Here is a 25,577-nt window from a genome sequence, read left to right on the forward strand (position 1 = left end):
TTTGTAGCTCATTCTCAACCAATCAAGGAGCTATGAGTAGATCTGGGCTCCTTTCTTGGCCTACTGCAAACCTGATTGAGTAATTTCTAATCTTTGTATGTCCATTTCCCTTCCCAGTCTGACTTATCTGTGTCTTATCTGCCTTATTATCAGACAAAAGCTGAATCTTACACCCTGACAATAACAGAAAGGAAGGTGAAAGCAGAGGTGTCTAAATCAAACATTAGATCAACAGAAAAAAAAAAAAATTGGATATGAGATCTAAAGAAATTCAAGCATTCCTCATTAAGTGTTTTTCTTTTATTTCACTGTGCCACTGAGATTTTTGCAGAGCCAAACAACTTCATGCAGCCAATGCAGTCTCTGGGAGGGAATCTCACACAGTGGAGCGCTCAATTTAAATAGCTTTTGGGGCCGTAATGTTATTAATTATTGCAAATAGCATAAATAATCCAAGAACTTGAAATGGCACAGGTCAGCTTCATGGTTTTCTGGCATACAGGAGTCACCCCAAGCAATTTTGATTGGTGGTGCTACATCAGGGCAAAGGATTAATACCAATTTCTGTGCTAAGTCATTTTACATTTATATAGCAAAGCCAACTCTTCCAGCATCTCATTTTTCCAGGAAAATGTGACATTGTCAACTTTCTGCTAGAATTTCTACAGCCTCAAGCTTTGCACAGTCTCAGATACCACTATTTGGTAAGCCATAGCAAGCAGCAAAAGAGGAAATTTCGGCTCTTCATTGAATTTAGTGGAAATGAGATTTTACCCAGACCTTTTAACTATGTCTGCAAGCACACATGTACATTCAGAGCACCCTACAAACTTAAGCCTTTGATCCTGTGGCAAGCAGCTATGATTTCTTCACTGACTCATGCCAAGATCTGCAGCAGGCACCCAGCACCACAGTGGCATGAAAATAACCAGAAATCAATGGAAAGTCATGGCTGGTCCCAAAACTAATGTTCAACACAGAGATACAATCAATATTATTTTGACTGGGTTGCTCACTTTAATAAGCAGCTACAAAAGTCCCAGACAAACCCAAGCTTGGTCTTGAATGCTTTTCATTTATTTCACTCTGCTGTGGAGATTGTTGCATAACCGCAGGATTTCATACTCACAGTGCTCACTGTAAGAAAAGTGCTGCAGTTGCCAAAGGAGCAAGCCAGACCCTTTGGCATCTGAAAAGAGGGTGTGGAAAAGTGAGGGGGGAGCCTCTTGTTAATAACAGGAGTATTTAAGTAGCTGCGGGTAGGGAAGGGGATGGTTTGGCAGCTGGAGCCAAGCCTTGGGATCTGTCAAGTGTATGCACTGGAAAGGGAGAACATGGTGTGTTCCCCTTTTGCCCCTGAAGGCTTCTTGATGGGATTATTTCCCATTTCTAGATGAAACAGCATGCATTTCACTAGCTACTTGTAGGACCATGTGTGCTGATTTTGTGTCAGGGACACATCTCACTCCCCTAGGTGAGTGCTGGGGAGGGTCACCGATGAGGGATGTAAAGATGCCACTCCATGCTGGCTGTCCCTTATCAGCCCTATCTCTGAAAATTTAACCGTGGGAGTGGTAATGTATAAAAAGTGTGAGAAAGACAACTGATTTAATAGTATTACTCTGTTGAGCTCAGCAAGTTTGCACAGATAGACAGAGACCCTTACAGCACACTCTCTTGTCAAAGACAGAAAAGAGCAAGAAATGTGCAAAATACTCACTGTCTTCAACATCCCAGCATTGTGCAACAGGGTCTCCATATTTGACATCTTGCCTTCTAGCTCGCCTATGGGAAGAGCATGCAAATTTGTAACACTTCAGGCATAATTGCTGGAATTCAACAACAAAATACAGAGGACCTCAGCAGATGTGGACTTGCATTGATCCCACCCTACTGCTGACAATTATGGTCTTAACTAAAACCAGCCTCACCCTCAAAGCATTATGTGGCCTAGAGAGATTTGTACAATCAACATCAAGAGAAGGGCCTGTGATTTGGGAAAACCACTGGGAAGGCAAAAAGAAAAAGTTAAAGGAAACAACCTGACTAGAATTAAAAATGGGCAATATATTGATACAAAGAGTGTCTTAATCTGCTTTAGGAACGTGGGACACGGGCCTCCAGGTGGGGTGAACTGTCTTGGAAATACTTAAAACCAATGTTATACATCATGAAAACAAAACAAAACAACAAAAAACCACTGAAGTTCAAGAGGTGATATTCAAAATTGAGCTCAGGATACTTACTAGTAAACCAATCATTAAAATGGAGACAGAAAAGCATATTGTTTAGTTTGGTAACACATAATTGACAAATCCAATTATCTTCCATCTTAATGACCAGAAGAAATGCTTCAGACAATGATGTGAGGTGGTCTGCTCCCTACCACAACTCACTTGCCTGCTATTCTCTCCATGTGTTACTTAAAAAAAAAAAAAAAAAAAAGGAAAAAAGTGTGTGTTTTATTTCTTTAGCAGAAGAATTGAATACTCAAGAAAAATGTGTTTCTCCCTCTCAGCCTCACTGAAAACAAGAGTAGAACCTCCCATGTGCACAGCAATTCAAGCAGGTTCCCCAGGCCAAGCTGCCCACTGTGGTAAAGCTGTAGGCAAGCTGGAAGCACAGGCTGCCAGAAGTAAATAATCTGTTGGAGGATTCCCAAGGCCAGTTACATCTTTTGTTTTGGAGCCACAGACTTTTGGCCTTCCCATCAAACTCCACATCTGTTAAAAAGCATAGTCCATCAATCTCCATGTCCCAGCCCCACCTCAGGCTTCAGCAAGCCTCATGTGTCACTAACTTTGCAGTGAGCCTGAACACTTGCTTTTCTCCTTTCATTTATTCTTCTCTGAATTTAGTTTGCTTTGGCTTCGAGGGCAAACACATAAAATTCCTTGTCATCATGACACGATAACCTATGAGTCATTAACTTCAATGGTTTGTCTAATTGCTCAGGTCCTGGCCCCGCAGCCCCTAAGGCAGAAAGTCTCGTTCCAGAGCCTGAGCTCAGGCTGCAAGGTCCAATGTTTACTGCAAGAGTTACAGTCAGAAAAGCTTCATCCAAAGGGAATGAACATGCTGAGAAGGATTCTGACTCAATGAATGAGCTCAGAGCACTGCCTAAACCAGCCAAAAACTCCAAGAGTCACATTCAACAACTTAGGTGCTGCACTTGTAGAGCCTGCAGTGTGCTCTCCCTCCATGCAGGTTCATGCTCCTGTCCTAGCTGGCAGGTACAGAAAGTTCAGATGTAGCTTCTCTTCCTGTGGAAAAGTTGCTTCTGATGCAATCAAATCACTGTACTTAAATCTCTGTCTCCCTCTCATGGCTAGACCACAAATTCAGTTGATGAGAGTGACACACTTTGAACCAAGTTATCTGAGTTGGTTAAAACAGACTGGAGAAGCTTGTTTATTTGGATCAGAGAATTAAATACATTTTAATATTGACAACTTTTTTCAACTCCACTTTATAAGCATGTTGGTGCACTATGCAAAAGGCAGAAGCTTAAGAGAGGCTCTTGTTTCTTAGGCAGAGTCATCCCCAATCTACTCCACCATCTGTGGGCATCATGCCTTCAAGCATTTAGTATAAAAAAGGAAAATAGTGAATTTATGACATTTCCTGCAGTAGCCAAGTTACTGTCATACACACTTAAACAAAGCTATGTTGTCTTCACAGTTCTTTGAGTAGAAATGTGAAACATAACCAAAGTGTGATCAAATTTTAAGGCAAACGACATGTTAAGTAAAAAAGGCAACAAGTTCTGATTGGGAACCTCTAAAATTCTTGCAAGTATCAAGATCTTTTGCAGCACATTTTGTTTGGTTTTCGGTGTTTGTTTTGTTGTTTTGTTTCTGATTTTGTTCTGGTTTTGTTTTTTCCCTTACCTTTTAGAAGTGGGGGTATATCTGGAACACGAGTTTCCATCCCAGGCACAGTATGGGTCTCTGGCAAGGCAGCAGTCTGCACAAGCCTTCCCATAAGTGTGACATCTGTGCAGAGAGAGCTGAACCAATCCATCCCTGGAACCAATGTACAATTGTTGCTGCAAATCAAGCAAAGCAAATGAATTAGGAGTGTTGTCCAAGCAGCCCATTAAAAAGTTCCCTTCTTCAGTGCCACCTTTGCAGACTCAGCCTTGTCCCAGATTTTACAAAATCATGGAAAATTCATCCTTTACCATAAAATGTTTCTCAGGTCTCAGTGTGAGCTGACTAGTCCCTGATTATCCCTGACAACACATCAGAGAGGAAAAAAAGGACTGCAGTCCTGGAAAGACACCAGCTTTTAAAACCCTTACACCTTTAGATTTGTGCTGTAATAAAAAAATTGAGAAGCAAGTCATGGAAATAATGGTTTAATAGCACATGTAAAACCAAGTTGTTGAATAGCCAGGATGTTAAGAATCTGGGAACTAGGGATGACCTTGTGTGAAAATGCTTTGTCTTCTGCTTCTGATCCTTAGGTAGGGTGGGAATAATTTCATTCCCCTCTCCCCAAAGTTTGAGTAGATTGATTGTTGAGATGAGGGTGGTCCAAGTGCTTTCTGTTGAGCTGGAGCTGGCTCATGCAGTACTTCCAGCTGGCCTGCCACCTTTTTTTTTTTCAGAGGAGATGGGACCCAGCTGTGCTGCGCATGTCTGAAGGGCAAAATCCCTCGTCATGAGTGAGAGCGACGTGTTGTGCCAGAACTGCTCTGGCCACCTCTGCAGGACAGGGAGGAATGGCTCTAGCGTCACACTTCCTCTCAAATGTGCATGTAGCCATCATAGAGCTCACAGCTGTCATAAAACCATTTCCCATTGGGAGATTCCCAACATGGATTAGTCTCTGTGACTGTCACAATTGGACCACCCTGATTTAGAGTGCAGTTTTAGAGGAGGTGGACTGGTTCTCAATTGACATGCACACATCTTTTGGCACAATGAGGCCATTATCTCACTTGTCTACTAATAAACATAACAACAATAATAGTAATAGTAGTGTATCACAAGATTGTAAAGAGACAAGTATTTCTAGTATCCAGAAAATGAACATGCTTTGACCTCATTCACAAATCCCACTACTATATGGTGAGTTAGGCTGACAAACAATTCAAACATATCTCATTCTTTCTAGATATATTTTAAGAGTCATCCATGGAAAGTCTGGCCAGTATGCAACAGTCAACACCAGAAAGTAACAAGCTAAGTGTTCAGTGTACCGTATATCCTGCAGTAATTCAGGAAGCTTATGATTACCTGTTTCTGAGAAATCTCCATGGTCAAGATAGCTGAAGGGTGCTGGAAAAAAAATAAATAGTAAGCTGCATCAGATTAACATACAAAAAATAATTAAAATTAAATATTTATTTCTTTAGTTTAAACAAATATTAAACAGAAAAAATCACAGAAATCACTACATCAGTGCTTCCTAAAATACCTGCCATAAACTTTTCATGTTGCTTATGAGGTAATTGACTATAATTCGTAGAGTTTGCAATTTATCCCATCCTGGAGACTGGCAATGAGCCCTCACAGCAGCTTAAGTTCTTACTAAGTGCCATTTTAAAGGCTTAGATGGCATTTAAGGGATACACAGACCGATACTCTGCACCAGGGTATACACCCTGCTATGAGAGACATTTTTGCCAGTGACTGATGTAAGAACAGGAGCAAGCTCAATGTATTATCTACCACCTAACAGAAGATGATTAATCTATTGTCTAATGTTAAATAAATGTTATAAATGTTTAAAAAAAAAAGAAAAAAAAAAAGAAGGAATGTCTGCTGAGTAGGAAAGGAATAACCTTTTCTTTGTTTTCAATATGATATGGTACATTTGTCCTTGACGTTATGTTTGAAGAATGCAGCAAACTGGTGCTCATACTGAAACTGCTGATTACTTGACAGACCACTGGGTAATCTTGAAATTTTCAAAGTGATATTTATAATTGATGTCCAAGACAGTGGGAAGAAGATATGCAAATCCTTTAAATCAAAGTTTCATCATGCACATGACATATCAAAAGGCATATGGAGAAATATGCTCATTGAAATAATTATTAAAGGTCCTGTCCTTACACTTAGAAAACATTGTCTCCAAGTTCAAAATTTGTTTATTTAGTTCAGGCAGAAATTCTGGCTAAGACCTTGTTGGAAAGAGAATGTATGAGAAAGTAATCAAAATGCCACAGATTCAGATAAAAGTTGATGGAAAAAACCAAGGTGAAAACTGGAGAAAAAAAAAAGAGCTACACAGAGTGGTTACTTTTCTTATTTATCACTCAGCTAGAATAACCAACTGAGAATGGTCAGAGATGTTGAATAACATTCACAAATAAATTCAACCACATTGAGACTCAAAATCAACTTTCTTTTATTTTCTTGATGTTTTCAATTCCTAAATTTGTTAATTAAAAAAAAAAAAGTTCTCTGCATCAGCTGAATTTTGATTGTATAAGATTTTATAATTGCACTTAATCATAAAGCTGAGACAGTAGAAAATTTGCATTAAAAATAAAATACTACCACTAAGAAAACTGAGCTCATGAGAAGACTTCAAACTGGAAGGTGGCAGAATAAATGAGACTTTCACTTTAAAAATCATCGTCTGTTTGGCTGTAAACATTTTTCAATTGAGTCAAAGAATACCAAGGCATTTAAAAATTTACAGTGTCCTTCTGGAAACTTGAACTAGCTCCTGTAAACAACCAACCAGGCAAAGCCAGTATGAGCCTTAAATTCCCTGAATAATATTTAATTGATGCTGTGACTGCTAATGTTTACCTTGAATATCTGAAGCTCTTCCAGGACCACCTCCTCCTTAGTCCACTTCTCCTTTGTAATACTCACGACTTTCAGAACTGTGCCTATGTCTGAAACAAATAGTCATCATGTAAATCCCACAGCTATTTGTCAGTGTACCTCCATTTCATGCCCTGAAGATAATGTTAATATATCAAGGATGTAGCCTTCAAACAACTTCTACCCCTATCTGCATCAAGTGCTATCTACATGTCTCTATACAATACATTTATGGTCTTAATACATGAGTGAGTCAACACAATTGTAGGATGCTTCTGGCAGGGATGGTCTAATTCTCCTACTGCACAAACACAAACACACACACAAACACAGACAAGCATATCCATCCTGACAGCTAGAAGTTTCTGCATGTTTCCTTAAGCCAGAATTGGGGTCCATCAAACACCAAAGATGTCCAGCTTAGGGGAAAAAATGTAAGAAAATTATATTATTTTTGTTTTCATAGAATTAATTTTCATCTAGTATAGCATCTCAGTCAAACCAACCCAAAACTTAAAAACTGCTTAGAGGAAGTGGACTGGGTGCTACTATGTGGAATTGGCACAGTGCAGTGCAGTCCTTAACACTATGTACAATATTGATATGATGAAAAATAATACATTACAAAGGAAAGAATAAGATTGTCATTCTTGTTTTCTCAAACTATTGAAGATCATATTACAAAATCACAGACAAAAGTATTTCAGTTTGCCTTATGTAGTAGAGATACAATTGTTATTTGTTTGCCAAAGGCGGCATATATATAAGTGGCTTGCATGCATTTAAACAAGCTTATGATATGCTGCTCAAAATCTCCTGGGTTATTTGACATACCTGTATTTTGTCCATCTCTACAAAACTTGGAATTTTACCCTCTTTCTTTTTTTTTTTTTTTTTTTTTTTTTTTTCTTTCCATAGGAATAGTTTAGAGGATAAAATAGAACAAGCCATTGGCCCTCTTAGCTGCCTGGGCACACTGCAGGCTCATGTTCAGTCTACCGTCGACCAGCACCCCCAGGTCCCTCTCAGCCTGACTGCTCTCCAGCCACTCTGACCCCAGCCTGTAGCTCTGCATGGGGTTGCTGTGGCCAATGTGCAGAACCCGGCACTTGGATGTGTTAAATCTCATGCCGTTGGACTCTGCCCATCTGCCCAGCCTGTCGAGGTCCCTCTGCAGAGCCTCTCTACCCTCCAGCAGATCAACTCCTGCCCCCAGCTTGGTGTCGTCAGCAAATTTACTGATGATGGACTCGATGCCCTCGTCCAGATCATCAATAAAGATGTTAAAGAGCAAGGGGCCCAGCACTGATCCCTGGGGCACACCACTGGTGACTGGCTGCCAGCTGGATGTGGCACCATTCACTACCACTCTCTGGGCTCGGCCCTCCAGCCAGTTCCTAACCCATCTCAGTGTGCTCCCATCCAAGCCATGGGCTGACAGCTTGGCCAGGAGTTTGCTATGGGGAACGGTGTCAAAGGCCTTGCTGAGGTCCAGGTAGACTACATCCACAGGCCTCCCCACATCCACCAGGCGGGTCACCTGATCATAGAAGGAGATCAGGTTGGTCAGGCAGGACCTGCCCTTCCTAAACCCATGCTGGCTGGGCCTGATCCCTTGGCCATCCTCTAAGTGTTGCGTGATTGCACTCAGGATGACCTGTTCCATAATCTTTCCTGGCACTGAGGTCAGGCTGACAGGCCTGTAATTCCCTGGCTCATCCAACCGGCCCTTCTTGTGGATGGGTACCACATTGGCCAGCTTCCAGTCAGCTGGGATCTCTCCAGTGGCCTGCATCAGGAACAGTGTGGCCAACAGGAGCAGGGAGGTCATTCTGCCCCTGTACACTGCACTGGTTAGGCCGCACCTCGAGTACTGTGTCCAGTTCTGGGCCCCTCAGTTTAGGAAGGATGTTGACTTGCTGGAACGAGTCCAGAGAAGAGCAACAAAGTTGGTGAGGGGTTTGGAACATAAGCCCTATGAGGAGAGGCTGAGGGAGCTGGGGTTGCTTAGCCTGGAGAAGAGGAGACTGAGGGGTGACCTTATTACTCTCTACAACTACCTGAAGGGAGGTTGTAGACAGACGGATGTTGGTCTCTTCTCCCAGGCAAGCAGTACCAGAACAAGAGGACACAGTCTCAGGCTGCGCCAGGGGAGATACAGGCTGGATGTTAGAAAAAAGTTCTATACAGAAAGAGTGATTGCACATTGGAATGGGCTGCCTGGGGAGGTGGTGGAGTCGCCATCACTGGAGGTTTTTAGGAGAAGACTTGACGGGGTACTTGGTGCTGTGGGTTAGTTGCTTGGGCGGAGTTGGATTGGTTGATGGGTTGGACACGATGATCTTGAAGGTCTCTTCCAACCTGGTTTATTCTATGTATTCTATGTATTCTATGTATTCTAAAAATGTGCTTCTGGAAAGCTCGCTTTTAAATAAGGCACTGCAGATAAATGAATATCGGTATGTTACAGAGTGCCGCCTAGTGACTGCTTCACACATGGTGACCTTGACACCTCTAATTAGCATTGGTGCTGGGTAGAAACAGTTAGCTTGGGAGTATTTGAGCTGCTGGTCTCATATAATATAATTACTAAGACAAATTTTATAGAGGGGATAGCAAACATCTGCAAACAGCCTCTGTAGCCACTACAATAACGTTCTGTGCATTTTGAGAAGTGAACTCACCTTTTCAAACAGATAAGTTTTAAATTACTTTTTCTCACTGTTATTGGCAGAAAAGCAAGTTTTAGTGAGTACTTTCAAATTCTAGATATCTCATAGCTTGGGAATGTGTTCCCTTCCCTTCTCTGTTTGCTATATTAAAGACTGCATTCAGAAAGCAGTAAGGATTTCCCATCAGCACGTCTAAAGCTTATTAGGAGCCTTCACATGCAGCAAGGGAGCAAACAGGACTTTAATGTTCTTTCTTATGAAACTGTGTTTTTCTTTCTGACACCACTGTACTTAACTTGTGGGGATCATAAAGGGACTTTCACACAGTCTTGCTTTGGAAGACAAGAGTTATGACATGCACTGAGCTAAAAGACACAAATGGTCCAAGAGAGGCTATATCTGGACTCTTGTGTGTGATAACACAGCTGGGAAGCTCCTGAAGGCTGAAGCAGCCTACAATTTCTGAGGCCGTGCTCTGTGACAATTCACTTCTTTCCCTAAATTACTTCAGAATATCCATATCTATCAAACTACACTATGTGACACCAAATTTCCATACGGGCCAGAAAATTTGTTTGCAACCAACAGCATCAGCATAGAATTCAAACAAAAACCTTAATCTCTCTACAGCTCATAGTAGTAGCTCATCTATTGCCCTTGGATAAACCTTTTCACCTCCATGTACCTTAGTTTCAACTGTTGTGAGATGGACATAATGACAATGGGCTTCTCAGCAAACAGTTCAGATCTACCAGTGAGAAGTGCTTTACAAGAACTATTACTAATGAGGGAATTGGGAAGGGAAGGGAAGGGAGGGGAAGGGAAGGGAAGGGAAGGGAAGGGAAGGGAAGGGAAGGGAAGGGAAGGGAAGGGAAGGGAAGGGAAGGGAAGGGAAGGGAAGGGAAGGGAAGGGAAGGGAAGGGAAGGGAAGGGAAGGGAAGGGAAGGGAAGGGAAGGGAAGGGAAGGGAAGGGAAGGGAAGGGAAGGGAAGGGAAGGGAAGGGAAGGGAAGGGAAGGGAAGGGAAGGGAAGAGACGAGACGAGACCAGGTTGGAAAATACCTTCAAGATCATCGAGTCCAACCTATCACCCAACGCTATCTAATCAACTAAACCATGACACCAGTCTCTTCTTAAACACCTCCAAGTGATGGTGACTCCACCACCTCCCTGTACAGCCCATTCCAGTGGCCAGTCACTCTTTCTGTGAAGAATTTCTTCCTAACATCCAGCCTAAACCTCCCCCGGCGCAGCTTGAGACTGTGTCTTCTTGTTCTGGTGCTGGTTGCCTGGGAGAAGAGACCAACCCCCACCTGGCTACAACCTCCCTTCAGGGAGTTGTGGACAGCAACTATTCAATTTCAGTTTGTGGATTAAGAACAAGAAATTCCATTGGATTAAGATTGTAGATTATTACTTCACTAATGTTGATTCATCCAGTTATTCTAAATTTAATTACACTGGTTATACTAGACTTTTTTCCTTGAGGCATATAATTATCATAAAAATGTAGAGATATATAATTATCCATATTAAAAGAAAAAAAAAAAAAAAGGCAAGGGGCAACTTTTTGTAATTTTTTTTTTCTTCCTGACAGAGCTGTTTAACCTCTCTGTTCAGTGCTGGTCCCCTTGTTTGAAGTTATTCATGTTGCTAAGCAATGTCTTTAAAAGTATTTAAATGGAATTGTTGCCTTAAGCTCAATTATAAAACTTTCCTTGCTGTTCAGTGTCATATGAGATTTAATAAAGAAGCACTATGCCACTACTGATAAAAGGAAGTACTCCTTGAAGCTAATAGGGTTTTGGATATTGTTTTCCTTTTAACTGGTTGGTGATTGTGCTGCTAGCAGGACTTGAAGGCAGACTACCATATGTAAAGAAAAGTACTGAATGGTACTCTGAGGGCAACATAGTCCAGATACTCTGACCCTTAACCGGTTCAGCACCTTAAGACCAGGAGGCATTAAAATCCCAACAGCAGCAATCTCTTCTTCTGACAAATTCATCTAAACTAAGCATTTTCATGAAGTTCTGACACAGAATCAGGAGTATCTTTAATGCTTCCCAAAGATGCATGCACAGGAAAAAAAGGCAATCTGTGGATTTATACAGGAACTGCCAGACTAAAAGTGCTCTCAAAGAATGTATAATGTGCAGAATGATAACACCCTTTCTCCTACCTGTTCCCAGGAAAATAACATCATATTGCCCATCCTCAGCCATGACGTGATCCACCACAATCTGAGTCAAACGATAGTCCACGTTGATTTGAGTGAACACTGGGCCTCCCGTCACAGGATAAACGGATTTGTACATCAATGGATGGCGTTTGATAAAACTAATGACTTCATCAGGAAAGTCTCTGGTAGACTTTATGAGTGGATCATAGGTTTTGCTTGGACACTGAATGAAAGAGAGAGAACAAGAAGATTGCTAGGTAAGTACAAGTCATCTGCAGGTTTCTTGGCCTGGTAGGAAAGCTGACTGGTCTAGATCAGTTGAATCAATTGTAAAGCACACATGCCAGTAGCTGCTAACTTGATTTACAATAGAAAAAACTCAGTGTTGATTTGAGAGCATTGGAGCACACCAGCAATGTCTGCTCCTCTGGTTCATCAAAGGCTCCATTTCCTCACCCATTTATCTACTTTTTCTTCTTTTCATTTTTTTACTGCACTTCAAAAGCTCTTTGCCCTCAACTTCATTTTCCTTTATCTTCCTCCCACTTATTCCCCTTTATCTTTTAAAAGCATTCAAAATTTGTTAATTTGTTTCATCTTGCTCATCTTCCATTTTTGTTGGTTATAATAGAAGAATAGAATAGAGTAGAATAGAATAGAATAAACCAAGTTGGAAGAGACCTTCAAGATCATCATGTCCAACCTATCATCCAACACCAGCTAATCAACTAAACCATGCAACCAAGCACCCCATCAAGTCTCCTCCCGAACACCTCCAGTGATGGCAACTCCACCACCTCCTCGGGCAGCCCATTCCAATGGGCAATCACTCTTTCTGTGTAGAACTTCCTCCTAACCTCCAGCCTAAACCTCCCCTGGCATTCTTACACCTGCAACGTCCCATAAATAGATGCCAGCTTTGAAGAATAACACTTACATCTTTTACTTTCTCAGTCAGAGATTTTGATACCTTAAATTATAACTTAGAGGGGAGAGGAATTTCCTTAACTTCTCTAAGAAATTCAGGAAAAGAGGAGTTGTCTCTTTAACACTGGATAAAAACTGAATTAATTAATATTTATTGTATTAACATATCTGTTAATGTAAACTGCTAACAGCTATGCATTTTTTTCCTGTTTGTTTTATCACTAAATGACTCAATATTTCTTCACCTATCAGTGCTCCTGAAGAAAGCATGAGACATACCTTAACATTCATATCACTATCACCAATAATGAAAACCCATTATCATTAACATTCAAGTAGTACATTCAGTACTGTGATGCAGATTTTATTTTTTTTTAAGCACATATTTGACCCCAGAAAATGTAGCCATTAAAAAAAATCTAATCTTTTAGTAAAAGACCTATTTTGTATTTAAATATTTAGAAATTACTTCTATATAATACCACAATATATACCATTTGTTCAGATGACTTTAGAAAATTGGTAGAAATTAAGTTTCCAGTGAGAACATTTGTAAAATCAGTGAGAAATCAGGTTGCTCAGTTGCTTGTCTGAGCAGGGCTCAGTCACCGCTACTTCATTTTTTTGAAAGCACTGCTTTCAAAGCAGAGAAGTTCTTATGATGGTCTCAGTGTATCTGCAACAAATTTCACCTTCCTGTCCCACTCACAGATTCCCTTTAATGTTGGAAATTTTACAAAGACAACGAAATAAAGTCTGGAGCGAATGAGACCCGTCATGCTGTCTAGCTTTACTTCCAAGATTCAAATACCAATGTGCAGTTAAATTTGCTACATTCTGAACAGGGGCAGGTATCAGCGTCAGTCTCAACAGTAAGCCTGGAGCGCCCTCCGGTGGCCACCATAGAATAACCTCAAATAATTGAAGTGCAGCATCTTCTCACATTGCAGTTTTTCTGTTCTTTGTATTTCAACTCCTCTTATTGAGACTGAGCTTCTGCCCTGCTAATGCGGTGATCCAGAAGTGGGTAAGGTCATTCCAAGCATGCCCTAAGGGCTTGAGTAAGAGAGAGTGAAAGTCTTTAGCAAATGCTTCAACTACATTAATTTATTATTATTATTGTTATTATTATTGTTGTTATTATTATTATTATCATACTGAAACAGCTACACCCATCTTTTCCCTCTATGTGGCTTGCAGCTCATGTTTCAGTGAACCTTCTATGCCTCCTATTTGTATATTCTAAAAAAGGCAGAGTCTCCAGATGCCAGATGATCCTTGCAACTCATTATTTCTCAGAAGAGACTTTCCTTACTCATGCACATAGCTGAAACTTTTACCCAGGATCAAAGCTCAGCTACTGCACCATCATTTTTTTTCTCTGGTTTTGAACAGCACAGTCTTATCTTCTCCTGGTCCAGACAGCTGCTACAGTGGTCACTCCCTCAGACACTTCCTGATTAGGATGGTTAGCTCCCACCTCTGTTAGACCCATACTGAAAACAACAACAACCATCGAACTGTTTTTCTTTGACTTACACAAAGTAAAGACCACACACAAGCCCATCTTTTCAAACTCCTTCAAATTTCCCCCTCCTATGTCTTTCATGGTAAGCCCAGGAACATACTTGCAAGGTCAATTCTGTTGGTGACCCTTCATCTCTCATGCTCACCTGCCTCTGCTTTCATTCCTGCGGTTGTCTGTATCTCTTTTCCATGACTTGTTTTACACTATCTCTGATCTGGGTCTGAGAATGTTTCACTTTAGAATCTGAAGGCATCTAGATGAGTTAACGAGCCACTAGAAACCTGGGCTAACAATACCATGCACTAGAAACACTATTCCACTTGGTGACAGTGTTTGACATATAAACTGCTGCTTTTTAAATACTATTTTTAGCTAAGCAATCCCTGCACTTTCTGCCAGGTGGAGCCACAATACAGTCAATGAAGGAATGTGATTAAATAATGCCTCTGGAATCTGCCAGGAGAAAGTTACAATTTGCAGTGGAGTTTTTCTGCAGCGTCTTTTTTGCTAATTTTGACAGAGAAAACATTAGTTTGCATTCCCAAATGCCCAGTTTGACATGTGCTCAGTCTGTGGTGTCAGTTAAGAGCTTGTGGTTAGGATTTGTTCCACTACGTGTAAATTTGTTGATTGCTCATCTATTCACAACTCAATCCCAGAAGTGCATTTCTATATGAAAAATGGGAGCAACCCCCTAGATCTTAGAGGTGTTCCAATTATTTTTTGCCAGAAATACATCAGCACAGGAAGATGAGAGCAATGACAACACTTACCAAAAATCCCTAGGATAAAATATTTATCAACACAAAACTACAGTAATCCAACAGGCCCAAACCTCTCCATGCATGATATGGGGAAATCTTTGCCAGTTTGTGCAGTTAATTTAGTAGAAACAAGGACTAAGGGTATGATCCAAAGATTCTTTTGAGTCAAGAGGGCCTTTTCCAGTTATTTCAGAGGGCTCTGGATCCCATTTTAAGCCATCATAACCACTAATAACAGCTGGGCAGGTGTGACTTTGTTATACTTGGCCAATGAAGCTGTTTCCAAAGGCATCACTCACTGTGGCATGATGAATGGAACAGGAGACTGACAAATTTATTTTGGTCAACCTTTGGCAAAGTCCTAAGGCAGCTGTTGAAACCTGTGTCCACCCATCTTTGCAGAAAATTCCTGCAGGCTTGTGCTTCCTTTCATAGCAATCAGTAGGATGTATGACGACAAAGGCCGCATGGCCAAGTGGGTGAATGAAGTAGCCTTTCACCTCTGAAAATGTGAGTTCACATCCTGTTGTATGTCTCATGATAGCGATATGGGTGTTCTCTGCCCAGTTCACAGAGGACATTCATTCACATCCTTAGCAACAGATGCTAAGATATGTGACATTTCCCACTGGAGACAATAAGAGATTTGCATTTATATCAAATGTCACAGCAGTAGGTTGGCAGCATAGTTTCACATGGACTACAAGAGAATCTGGATTTATAAAATTTCTTATAACACCATCACTGTGCTCTCTCAGCATGTCCTGCTTTTGCAATAGGATGAGTTTCATCTCACCTAATCTAGATTCTTATCTTGACTTCATGGGATTGCATGAAGGAAATACTTATCTTTCCTTCTTATGGAGAAGTTTAAACAAGTAGCCCAGATTTGGCACTTTTCCCCTAGATAGATAAGATCAAGAAAAATTAGAATCATAGAATCATAGCATTGTTTTGGTTAGAAAAAATCTTTAAGATCATTGAGTCCAAGCATTATCTAACTCCAACAACTTTGATGATAAACCATGTCCCTTAACAAATCACATTAATGGCATTACATAGTAAAATGACAAATGCTTGATAAGAATTCTGCAAGAAACTTATTCACCATATATATATTATATATTTTTCTGGGGTTCTTCAGGGACTTCACTGCCATTCACTGTGAATGGTAACTTGATACAAACATATGTTAAGAAATTAAAAGCAAACAAAACAAACAAACAAAAGCAGAAACAGTTTGAACTTGAAATGACATCTCTATTCAACTACTCTATAAATTCTGTGGCACAAAACTTTAAAAATGTCTTCTGTGTGAGGTCTATTTGACAGTAATCACCCTGGACTAAGTTCTCATATTGGGTGATATACAAAGATGTCTTCTGTTTCCTCACCTTTTATTTGTATCCAAATGTTGTCAGGAGGTGGTAAACTAAACCTAATCTTTCTCAAATAGGCAAACACACACTAATTTACCAACACCACTCATATGTAAACTTTTCTTCTTTTTTTTCACTTGACTTATTAAATTTGTTTCTTGGTAGAGTACTGGATGTGTAGAGTTCACACAATGCTGAGAAATACAGTGTGACTGTGTTAACATTATGTGGGAACCCTGGCCAAGATTTTCAAAAGCTGGTGCCATAGTTTGGGATCCTAAATAAATTTCCAATTTGCCAAAACGAGTAGTCCTTCATACCGTCCATCGAAGTCAGTAAGAGCTGCTGGATCTAGCACCTATTAAAACTGTGACAATTTCGGAACCTAGCTATAAAGTGTGTAAAAAAAAATATCCTCTTCATTGAATGATGTATCTTTAGTTCAGCAGTGCTGCTGTTTGCTGCCAATTTTAAAACAGAAGACAGTCCCCTATGAGTTTCAAAATGAAAGAGTTTCTGTTTCAAGTATGCTGGAAATACCAGTTTAAAAGTGTCTTGTCGTATTAAGCCACTTAACAATGAGACTCAAACACCCATAGGCTAGATACACAACAGGAATTTGATAATAGTGAGTGCAGCAGGTGTCTGCTCGGTAGATTTTGCTATGTCTATGGCTGATAAATTTTATGTGTTTCACAAGAAGAACTAAGCACCAGACCAAAAAAGTTACTCTCTTGAGAGCATCTGAATTTGGTAGTGTGAAATATTAATGGGTGAAATATTTCTTTAAGCCCTCCAATAACAGACAATTATATATCTCAGTGTGGGCTTCCTTCCTTTGTAAGGTGTCCGTTCCTTCTAGTTGTGTGTCCTGATAGTTCCTTACTCCTTCCTGCCGAAGGTGTTTCAGTTTTCATGGGATGATTAGCTCTTAGCTTAGGGGAAAACAGTAAGAATGTTGCTCAGATGTTAACCAGAATGGGAGAAGATCTGTTTTCCCCTGAAAAGCACTCTATTTTATGCTAAGTGCAGCAGGAAATGGAGCACCAGACCCTCCCTCAGAGGGAATGATTTAAACACATGGTCCTTTTATCCCAAGCTCTCAATGAATTAATATTTAACTAGCAAGGAGATATGGTCTTATAGTCAGCATTCTCCTATGATGTAATGCAAATATTTCTGAACTCTAAATAAGTTCCATTATTATTAATCCACCATGCAAAATGCAGAGGAATAGGACTACCTTCAACTAGTAATTTCTGTGTTCAAGGGGGACCTCCCACACACCCAACACATTGAACTTCCCCACCCCCCCGGTAGAATTTATAAAGAAATACAAACTGAGTCTGAGGTTTATGACCTTCCGTGGATTAGATGACAGCTGACACTGAGGGCATAGGCACTTATTTGCCACTAGAAATTCAACCATCACCTTTTCTGAAGAGGTAACTTGGGTTCCTGAGTGGCCTAAATCCACGTGACTTTTTCTGATCAGAGCTGCACAATACACTTTGTGCAGAAAGCCTTAGTGCTTCTCTACAGGATGGAAGAGTTGATCCAGATGGACTGGACACTCAGCACGAAGACATTCATCATAACCTTGCAGCTACTCACAGCAAGCCTTCAATAAGGCCGGGGAGAAGAGAATGAGTTATGTTTTGCGGAAGACAAGCAACACAAATTTTAAATGGAATCAACATTATTCCATCCCCACCATAAAAGAGCACAAACAGACACGAAAGAGTCCCTACAAATTATTTGAATTTCACATATATTTTTTTAAGATAGAGTTTCCAACTCATTAGATGTATGGGAGTTGTTCTACCTTTCAAATGCTTGTCTTGAGCTCTTTGTATTGTTTTTTTATTCAACACACCTGACATAAAAGAACATTAATCTGAGGCTAACTGGGCTAAGTCCAACTAGATGAGTGAACCTGACTTTGCAGGTGGCACTTTGCAATTTTCTGCCAACATCTGCTATCAGAAAAGGTGACTGGGTTCACAGCATTTTGAAAGGCTGCTGTGAAATGAAAGGTGATTCATGTTGGGGAAAACAGGTTGGTAAGTAAGAGGAGGTGGAGGAGGCTTTCTCCAGAAAATAAATCCATAAAATGAAACATTTCACTTAATTAAGCAGCCCCATTTACAGTGGGGAGATCAAAGAAGAGAGGAATTGGAGAAGCAAAGAATGCAGTCTATCCTATAACAGATCAGGTGAAAGAGGAAGATAAGTCTAAAAATAACAAGGTAAACCACACAACTTGCAGTATTTTATGAACACACTTATTAAAGCAGCAAAGCTAACCAGACAGAAGGACTGGGGGAGACTTTTGGCAGACAGCATTCCTCTGTGGCTCAGCCAAGTCCCAATATGATGGACACCACAGCTTGATCAACCTGCACACTAGATTAGCAGGAGAAATAAAGGGATGGAGAAAAAACAACAGAAAGAGAATATGAGAGCTTGTAAGGGAAGTACACCCTGGAGCTCAGGGTGTACTCAGATCTGGAGTGGAAAGAGGTGAGACATACACCTCTTCAAATGGACAAAAGCAACATTCTGGGCTGTTTCTTGTAGCTAGCAAGTGACTTGGACTGCCAGAATCCTACTTTGCATATTAGAAGCTCTGTTTTGAGCCTTCAGCAAATTAGCAAGCAAAGTATCTAGATCTATCAAAAATATTTGGTGTTGCCTTGGATAGCATTTAGAGTGCTATGTTCTGAAGTAGATCAGGCTAAGCATTAAACAGCATCTTTCAACACTGACACACCTCTAAAAATCTGACCTTAATGACATTTAGTTGTCATCAATGAAAGGAGGATGACTCCTGTGTTTCTCATCAGAATTTCCAAAGGGGCACTGTGAGTTGCTCTGATACTGAAATGTTTATAGCCATGTGCATAAGTTAGAAATGTTTTTTTCCCACCTAATTCACTGAAAATCTCATTCAAATACCTTCTGTGATTACTGTATGAGCATTAAGAAAACTGTTTCAGAATACAGAACACACTTTAAATAAAGTCTTTAATAATTTCTTTACCAATGGATACCTTCCTGGGTGAAGACCTAAGAGACTGGAAGAAAACTAGATTTGTTATCTGGGGACAGCTGCATAAATGCAAGTCTCATTTTTAAACAGCTAAATAAGACAGAGCAAAAGCTCCCATGGCTTTCAAATTGCCCTCTGTGGAGGGGCTGCCTGAACCATGGAATTTTTGTGGGTTTTTTTAGTTGGTTGGTTGGTTGGGTTTTTTGTTTGTTTGGGGTTTTTTGAGCTTCCAAATTGAAATGGATTTGAAGCCTTGCCTCTGTTTAATTCCCATTATTCCCACTTGCTTTTTAACACCACTGGGCGAAGTTAAAGAGTTGTACATTTTGTGGTGTCAGTGGTGGGGAGCATGCTGGAGATCTCAGCCACACTGTCCAAAGACCTGACCTTAACAGCAGAGGGCAGGCAGCCCACGCTGGGACCACGGTAGGCAGGGCTGCTGCTGCCCACATGCCACTCAGCATTGCGAAGGCATGATATCATGGTCATGTTGGGAGTTTATCTCTGACACAAATTGCCACAGGAAGCATTTTGTCAAAATTTCAATATCAAAGTGGTAACAGCCTCTATAGTGAACAGCTTTATTTACTTAGGAGATAAGGGCAACTGAGCAGAAAGTTAAATTAGGGTAAGCAGTCTCCTGCTTCTGTGTAAATGCAGAAAGGAAGTTAGTGCCTCTCTCAAAGCCAAATATCAAAGGAAATGTATTTCCTAGTGTAGCCATTTTTAGACTTTGACAGTAGCTTAAAATATTAGAAATACAAAATCAGGGCAGTGCTGGCTATGCTAACTGTAGGCAACACTTAGGCAGGGCTTAAATTTCTCTTTGGCTTTCTTCTGAACATTCCTGGACCACCTCATAGCTGGCAAGAAATAATGAAATTAATATTTAAAAAAGAGCATTTCAGCATTCACACTGCAGTGTTCTGCAGGGCCACAGCACATCATTTCTTTTCCATGCCTCTGAGTACTACACTGTTTTTTCAGATCCCAGCCTAATCCTGTTCATATACAGAGGTCTGACATAGTACATTAAAAGATGAGAGCATGGCATGAATCTGCTTATTTGCATATTGTATATTCTTATTTGGATATTGTATATTAAACCACTGAGCCTGAAGTATGTTGTAGTCTAGCTCACTGAAGACAAAAGGTTGACTGTGCAGCAACTCAATTTAGCTTATGCACAGAGCAAATACTACAGATATCTTTCTTCTGAAAGCTTTCTTCAGTAAAATCCACTTCCCTTCTCAGTCTTTGATCAGACAAACTGCTACAGAAATCCACTGAGTAGGGAGGTCCTAAGGATTTTTATGAGAGCATTTTTTCAGAGCAGTTATCAGGTGCTTAAATGAAGCAGTTGGACAGTTAAGGGGCTTATAGAAAATATCTGTTTATCCTTAACTTCTGAAATACTTAGAAGCATGAATATTCATATAAGTGATAAAGATCAGCACTGACATGCTTCAGCCTGTCTTGTTTCCTTCCTTGTGAATCCTAGCTACACCATGTGATGGCTAATATACTCAAAAATGCAATGAGCTTACCACCCATCTATCTGTGCTGAGTGTTCATCATTATGGGGCACTCTTAGTTTTTCAAGAGAGTTATTTTAATCTCTTTAGATGCCATGGGACCAACTATTGTTCTCACTGGCACCATTTTTGTACTTAAAATTAAACACATCTGCACTTCTCAACCAGTAATGGAGCTGCATGTGCTTAAAAAAATAAATGAATTGCAACCTTCTTTTCTGGGAGCACTATATGTTCTGCATGAGAGAGAGATACAAAAGACTACAGGGTCTAAATTGTATAAATTAGGAGAGTATTTTCTCCAGCAACACAGATACTAGCCAGGCCAAATCAGTCTCTGGAGCTGCCTTAGTCTTTGTAAAGAGAGACACCCTGTGTGACTAGTTGGGAGGAGGGAATCAGAGCTCAGGGCCTGACCTGCTGAAGCCTGGGACCACTAAGTGCAGCAAACAACATGGGCTTGAACCATGCACTTGAGCCCATTGGAAGGATGATGAAGACAAGACAGAGACACAATGTGTGAAGAGTCAAATAAGCTAAATAGTGTGGCCTGACACAAAGGTTATACCAGTGCTGATATCAGAGGAACAATGCAGAAATACCCAGAAGCTTCCAGGTTAAGCTACCAGTAGTTCAGCCTCCAGTACCCCAGTGCTTGGCAGGATTTCTTCATCTGCCTAGTACTAGTTCACTGAATACCTGACCAAGATAATATAATGTTATCCTAAATGATAGCTTAAATGATGATACTTTTAAATTATTAGTCTTTAACATTCTGTTTATGAAGAGTTGTAATGAAATTTTTGAAGTAGATACATTTTTCTTCCTCAGCTGTAAGGTAGATTCTTGCTTCTCCAAGTTTAATATCAAGACAGAAGAGGGGAAATAATTCTTTAGGAAATCTTTCAAAATTTTATTCCTTGTTTTGGATGGGTTCTTACGTATGAATTCTAAGAGATTGGGATTTAGAAGTGTTTCCAGATAATAAATTTCTCTTACTATCATGTATTTTTCATCACGTAAAATCTCTAGGAACTAACTCCTTATTTTACTTCAAAACACAACACATGTACAAACATACAGTATCAATAATCATGTTTCAAGGAAAAGGATTTTAAGACATAAAGGTAAGAGAAATACAAGGCTTCAAATAAAATACCTCATCCTAAAGGAATGTCTTTGGCTTTTTATGAAGTGTTGATGTCTAAAAGGTGATCCCAACAGATAGGAATATAGCAGTACAGTAGCAGACCACAGTATTAGAGACAATGAGGAAATAGTCTGGACACAATGTTATCTCAGAGACATGGAAAAATGTATATTTATATACCTACAGGGTAGGTAGAAGCCTGAGCTGTCAACAGAAGGCAAAGAGTTGAGAGGATAATTTGAAACATCCTGAGTGGAAAGTATAAATTACCACTCCTGGGAGGTGTATGGAGCATGATTGCTTTTGAGTAAAAATAGAAGTGTGTAATTAAGGAGACACTTACTGTACCAGGTCTGGGATACGGGATGCGACCTTCGTATTGTACCCACCGGTGATCCACACTCTCTTTGTGAGCATAAGGACCATTGAAAACAGCTCTGATGTCTGCCATACTGTACACACAAACTGCAGAGCCCTTGAAGACAGAGCTAAAGAAGAAGAGGATTGATATGAATATTGCTGACATCTCTTCAGTGCATGACTCAACCAGCAAATTTACCAATTCTTCAGAGTTTAATGTTTGGATAAATCCTACACCTGAGAGCTGATACAAGTGGTTCAAAATAACAATGTGTTCAAGTCTGATAACTACAGATATTTGAGGTCACTGACTTTAAAGTTTTTCTGAGATGAAATCTAAACTAAGCCTTTGGGACCAAATCATAGATACACCTGAGAATTACAAATTGCATTGAACGGACAAGTTTCCAAAGACCACCATGCCAGGTTGTTGTGTGGCACGTCATTTAGTTACTTCATATGCCATTTAATTTATTATGCAACAGTTTGTTCAATTTCAAACATTTTAGGTGGTTATACATTCTGTGGAGCCACTATGGTGACTGCTTCTGAGTTAAGGAGTGCCTTGACAGTATTTCATTGCACTCACACTGTTCAGCATGTGGCTAGTCTGACAGTTCTATGCAGAGACCTCACTATTGCAGCTGAGAGGTTCAGTAATTAATTAATCTATCCCCTTGGGATAAAGATGGGTTATTCCCCTCAAGATAAAGATAAAATCATAGAATCATGAAGGTTGGAAAAGACCTACAAAATCATCGAGTCCACTCATAACCCTACTGCCGTAACCACTAAACTAATGTCCTGAAGTGCCACATCTGCACAGTTCTCAAACACCTCCAGAAATGGAGAGTCCCCCACCTCCTTGGGCAGCCTGTTCCTATGCCTCACCACTCTCTCAGTGTAGAAGCTTTTCCTAGTGCCCAATCTAAACTTCCCCAGGCACAACTTAAAACCATTTCTTCTCATCCTATTGATAATTACTTGGGACAAGAGACCAACAGCAGCCTCACTACAATCTTCTTTCAGGTAGTTGTAGAGAGCATTAAGATCTCTCCTTAGCCTTCTGTTCTGCAGACTAAACAACCCCACCTCCCTCAGCTGCTCCTCTTATGCCACACACTCCAAACTCCTCACCAGCCTCCAAGACCTCAATGTCTTTCCTCTACTGTGGCACTAAGAATCTTGCCCAGTACTCAAGCTGTGGCCTCACCAGGGCCGAGTACAGGGACACAATCACTTCCCTTCTGCTGAACACACTGTTTTTGATACAGGCCAGGTTGATGCCGGCCTTCAAGACGCACAATTATTCCATAACTTCTGTCTACGAAAACACTGAAATATCACTTTAAAGCATAGAGGGTTTTGACTCTAAGAAACAGTTGATGTCAAGTTCTTGCTTACAGAAATAATGCTTCATAACAATGATTTGTCTTAAATAGTAACTCAATAAATATGCTCAATAAATATGAATGAAATGTGCAAATTCAGCTAGACAAGATTGAAATAAACTGGTTTGCTTTTGTTAAATTTTCCTTATTTTGTTAAATTTTCCTTATTTTCCTTATATTCCTGGTTTGCTTTTGTTAAATTTTCCTTATTTTTGCAATCATTCTCAAAAGTCAGTCACACAAAGGTTTAGGGACATAACTAATTATTTCAACTTATGAAAATATTGTCCTTAGTGATTACAGCCCCAAGCCTTATTCAAGAAGTTTCTCACTGCTTCCAAGAATAAGGAATTATAAATAAAAGGATTTAATAAAAGGCCTGAGTAAGATCTTTACTGTTTGTTTCCAGAGACAAATAGGATCTTAACACACACCTTGTTGTAGTGAAGACTCCGTATACAAGTGGGTTTCTCTCATCTCTTGTAGAAAGCAAGAATATGTCTTCTGTAACAGGAATACAAATTTTATTTTTTTTTAAATTGAACATTCACAGATTATTTCTGCATTTACCATTTATAATTTGGAGATTAGTAAATATAGAATGGTGCTTGATTTTTGTCTGAATTTTAATCTCTGCCTTGGTAATATTTGGACTAATATTCTGTTGTCTGTCTACTTGCAGATAGTCTCAGTGCTTGTACAAACACAAAAAAACCCCAACCCAACCAACCAACCAAGCCCCCAAAATACTGATGTCAAACCAGACCATTAGTGATTAATCTACTTACGCAGCTCATCAAAGTGTGTGTCTGTTCCCTCAGGACCTGGTATCGAACACACAAGTCTGGCTTTCAGAAAAGTAGTCCACTTGTTTATTAGGCTCCTTTGTCCTCCCATATCATTCTAATAAAAATGAAATTAAAAGAATTAAATATTAAGCAAATAAGAAGAGTTTTAACATGTGATACTTGTTCGCAACATGGTATTAACTCTGCTTCTTCAGTCTGATTACACAGTTTGATCTTATTCACAAGAGAGAGACAGTATTTTTTCCTTTCACCACAAACTTTCCAGCCAGTAAAGAGCCCTGGGTGGTAGAAATTACATTTGGCCCCTCAGGGCTGTATCATAAATATTGCAGGCATTCAGAAAGATGGTTTTAAGTGCTGAGATTCACTTCACAAGAAGTAACAGTTCTCTGGTAACACACTCTACCCATTTTCCCTTTTCATGTACTTGCTACTTTTAAATAGGTTAGCTCAGCTGGAAATGATTCCTGTTAATCTGTCACTTTTGCAAGTCTTGTTCCTACAAGAATTGCTACCTTTTCTCTTGATTTCCTGAGGTCCTGCCAAGCTTGAAACTTTGCATCTTAACAACAGATTTGTTACAAAGGTGTCAAAATTAGCAGCCTGAAGCTAATAGGAAAAAAAAGCTCTTCATGTGTGAGTTCTGCCCAAGGCACGTCAGCTAACCTTTGTGGCGTAATTAAAACCAAACAATTATAAAGATGCAACAAAGGATCTTGAAAAGCAAGAAACCTAAAGCTTTTTCTTCCTCTGGAAATTTGAATTGGCTAAGCAGTTCTTGCATTGCAGGTCTTCCACTTTGATTTCTCGTGTATGCAGTGCAACATGACAGTGATGAGATATCTTTAACTGCCTGGCTAGGATCAGAAAAATGGAGAGGAAGCCAGATGTGATGGAAAAATCATACTTGCCTAGATCCTGCCTCTGTCATCACAGGCATTCAGTTGCAAGAGGCAGGAAAATACATACTTGTGTTTTACCACCCTTAAGCTGTGATCCCACACAACATTTTCACAAATGCTTATTTTAAATATATCCTCTA

The 25,577-nt window shown here is 40.0% G+C and overlaps 1 protein-coding gene across 1 annotated transcript in view; it reads right to left on the reverse strand.

The window, feature by feature from the left end:
• SEMA3D (semaphorin 3D) overlaps positions 1–25,577 on the reverse strand; it is a 147,334-nt gene that overhangs the window by 11,027 nt on the left and 110,730 nt on the right. The window contains exons 9-16 of the mRNA XM_009899954.2: positions 24,515–24,629; positions 24,161–24,230; positions 22,319–22,463; positions 11,641–11,863; positions 6,771–6,859; positions 5,244–5,285; positions 3,891–4,048; positions 1,721–1,785 (exon numbers count right to left, since the gene is read on the reverse strand). Of these exons, the coding sequence (XP_009898256.1) occupies positions 1,721–1,785; positions 3,891–4,048; positions 5,244–5,285; positions 6,771–6,859; positions 11,641–11,863; positions 22,319–22,463; positions 24,161–24,230; positions 24,515–24,629 (907 nt within the window). The remainder of the gene's footprint in view (positions 1–1,720; positions 1,786–3,890; positions 4,049–5,243; positions 5,286–6,770; positions 6,860–11,640; positions 11,864–22,318; positions 22,464–24,160; positions 24,231–24,514; positions 24,630–25,577) is intronic.

The sequence above is a fragment of the Dryobates pubescens genome, chromosome Z (assembly GCF_014839835.1).
Source record: "Dryobates pubescens isolate bDryPub1 chromosome Z, bDryPub1.pri, whole genome shotgun sequence".
NCBI lineage: Eukaryota > Metazoa > Chordata > Aves > Piciformes > Picidae > Dryobates > Dryobates pubescens.